Genomic DNA, 2,117 nt, shown 5'->3' with positions numbered 1-2,117 from the left:
ACTTGGTTTAGCCCGTGGTTGGTCGAGCTTGGGTGCCCTCAGCCAATAGGAAGCGTTCTCTCTCTGTCCTTGTCGCACACTAGTGCTTTCCTTGTCTGATACCTCTGTTTATATTCTGTTATCCTATTAACAAATCGTTACTTCGCGAATCCAAACGCGAGATGGCGTTAGCCTCGTTCTCCACTTTTTTCCTGTCCTTGTCTATCCCTATTGCTTTCCTTGTCTAACACAGGGTACAGTTGCTATCCTTGTCTGCCGCTATTCCTTTCCTTGTCTAACACATGGTACTAATGCTATCCTTATCTACCCCTATTTCTTTCCTTGTCTAACACGCGGTACTGTTGCTATCCTTGTCTACCGCTATTCCTTTCCTTGTCTTACTCATTTCTGCATTACTAAATACCTCGACGAGTTATCAACATCTTCCAATAAGAGTTCAGTGCAAATTTAATCATAAGGAGTCAACCAAGATGAATAATTTTAATAAATTCCATTCTCTATCGGATTTGATTTCATAAAACAGGAAAAAAGAAACACGAAGCGTAGACGGAATTTCCGTATTTGCTAAGGAAGTTATATCACTTAGCGCGGTGGAACATTTCAGTGTTACTTTTTTGTTTTTGTAATATACAGTTTTTGTAATATATATCCGGTAAAGGATATCCTAACAGAAAACATAGACGAATGACGCATGAAAATAAAAGGAAGAGAGGAATGATAGGAAAGAGAAAGAGGGACGATACTTCAGGGAGCACAAGAGTAAAGAACGTAAACAAGAGCGTACTGCGAAACTCCCGGGAGAAACAGTGGGATCACTTGCGAAGTTTTTAAATAAACGAGATTTTCTTGCAAGAGAGATATAAATATTTTGTCGAGATTCGGTATTCGAGGGTAATTTGTAGTTGAGTTTTTTTCGTATTAAACGTGATACGTATGAGGTATAATTTGTGTTAAAAGGCAAGGAAAAAGAAAATGAAAAGGATTAGTTCAAAAAAGTCTTACGACTCGGCGTTAACTTGTGAGTGACTTCTTTAATGAAAAAAATTAACAGTTTATACGAATCATATCGAATTGTATCGATTTCAATTTGTTTATAACGTTCAGAAGTTCAATATTTTCGCGTAAAGTAGAGAATTATATTTTTTGTAGACGAGGAAACGAATACAGAAGAAAATTTAAATAATGCCCTACTTATATCTACTGACGAGAAGGTTTTATCAAATTCGGTTGACGAAATATTTGATGGCACAAATGGATCTCATTCTGTATCGAAAAACGTCGATGTTGACAGGCACCTTTCAGACATATTTGAATATACTGATAGCACAAAACTAATTTCTTTTTCTTGTACAAAAAGTAATTCAAACAAGAATGACAAACATGTCAATGATTCAGTGCAAAATTTGAACAATCTACAATATCAACAAGACACAAATGCAGAAGAGGAAAATCATGAAACAAATAAATATGTTCCATTAAGGGTGCGATTAAGACGTATGTTTGATGAAATTTTAGGAAAATACAATAATCCTGTGAAAGAATCAAATGCAACTTGTTCTACTAGAAATTCAGTCAACGAATGTTCATTAAATAATAGTAATTTGTTGATAACCAAGTTAGACAATACACATGAAACACATAATAATGATTCATTGCAACTTGTACAGAAACCTAATTATACAGTTATAATGTCAATTAAAAATATAAAAGATTCTGGCAACACTAAAGTTTTATCTTCACATGATACGTCAATGTCTTTTTTAAGTGGATTTGTTCCTAATAATTTAGTTACAATATTAGAAAATTCCAATGAAGATACTAGTAATTCAGAGATATACAGATCTTTTGATTGGTCAAAAACATACATAGGCAAATTACCAAAATTGTCTCCTGATAATGTAATGGGTAAATATTGTACAAGTAAAACAATATTTACTACTAGTGACATAAATGACAGTGAAACTAGTTTATCTTCAAATATATCTAATGACATTGAAGTAATAAGTAAAGAAATTTTTCAAAAAGCAAATAGCTTACAAAGTAATAATCTTTTGAATTTTGTTTCTCAGATTGAGAAGATAGATAATGGTAATAATGTAAACAATGAAGATTGAAAA

General features: G+C 32.9%; 1 protein-coding gene across 1 annotated transcript; it reads left to right on the top strand.

Moving 5' to 3' along the window:
• Positions 1-972: 972 nt before the first annotated feature.
• On the top strand, positions 973-2,114 carry LOC108576870. The gene is made up of 2 exons (XM_017939933.1): positions 973-1,018; positions 1,150-2,114. Exons 1-2 carry the CDS (start codon positions 973-975, stop codon positions 2,112-2,114), a joined length of 1,011 nt encoding a protein of 336 aa, XP_017795422.1.
• The last annotated feature ends 3 nt before the right edge of the window (positions 2,115-2,117 follow it).

Source organism: Habropoda laboriosa, unplaced genomic scaffold (assembly GCF_001263275.1).
Source record: "Habropoda laboriosa isolate 0110345459 unplaced genomic scaffold, ASM126327v1 scaffold561, whole genome shotgun sequence".
NCBI lineage: Eukaryota > Metazoa > Arthropoda > Insecta > Hymenoptera > Apidae > Habropoda > Habropoda laboriosa.
Note: the sequence above shows the minus strand (reverse complement) of the source record. Positions and strands in the feature narration are given on the sequence as shown.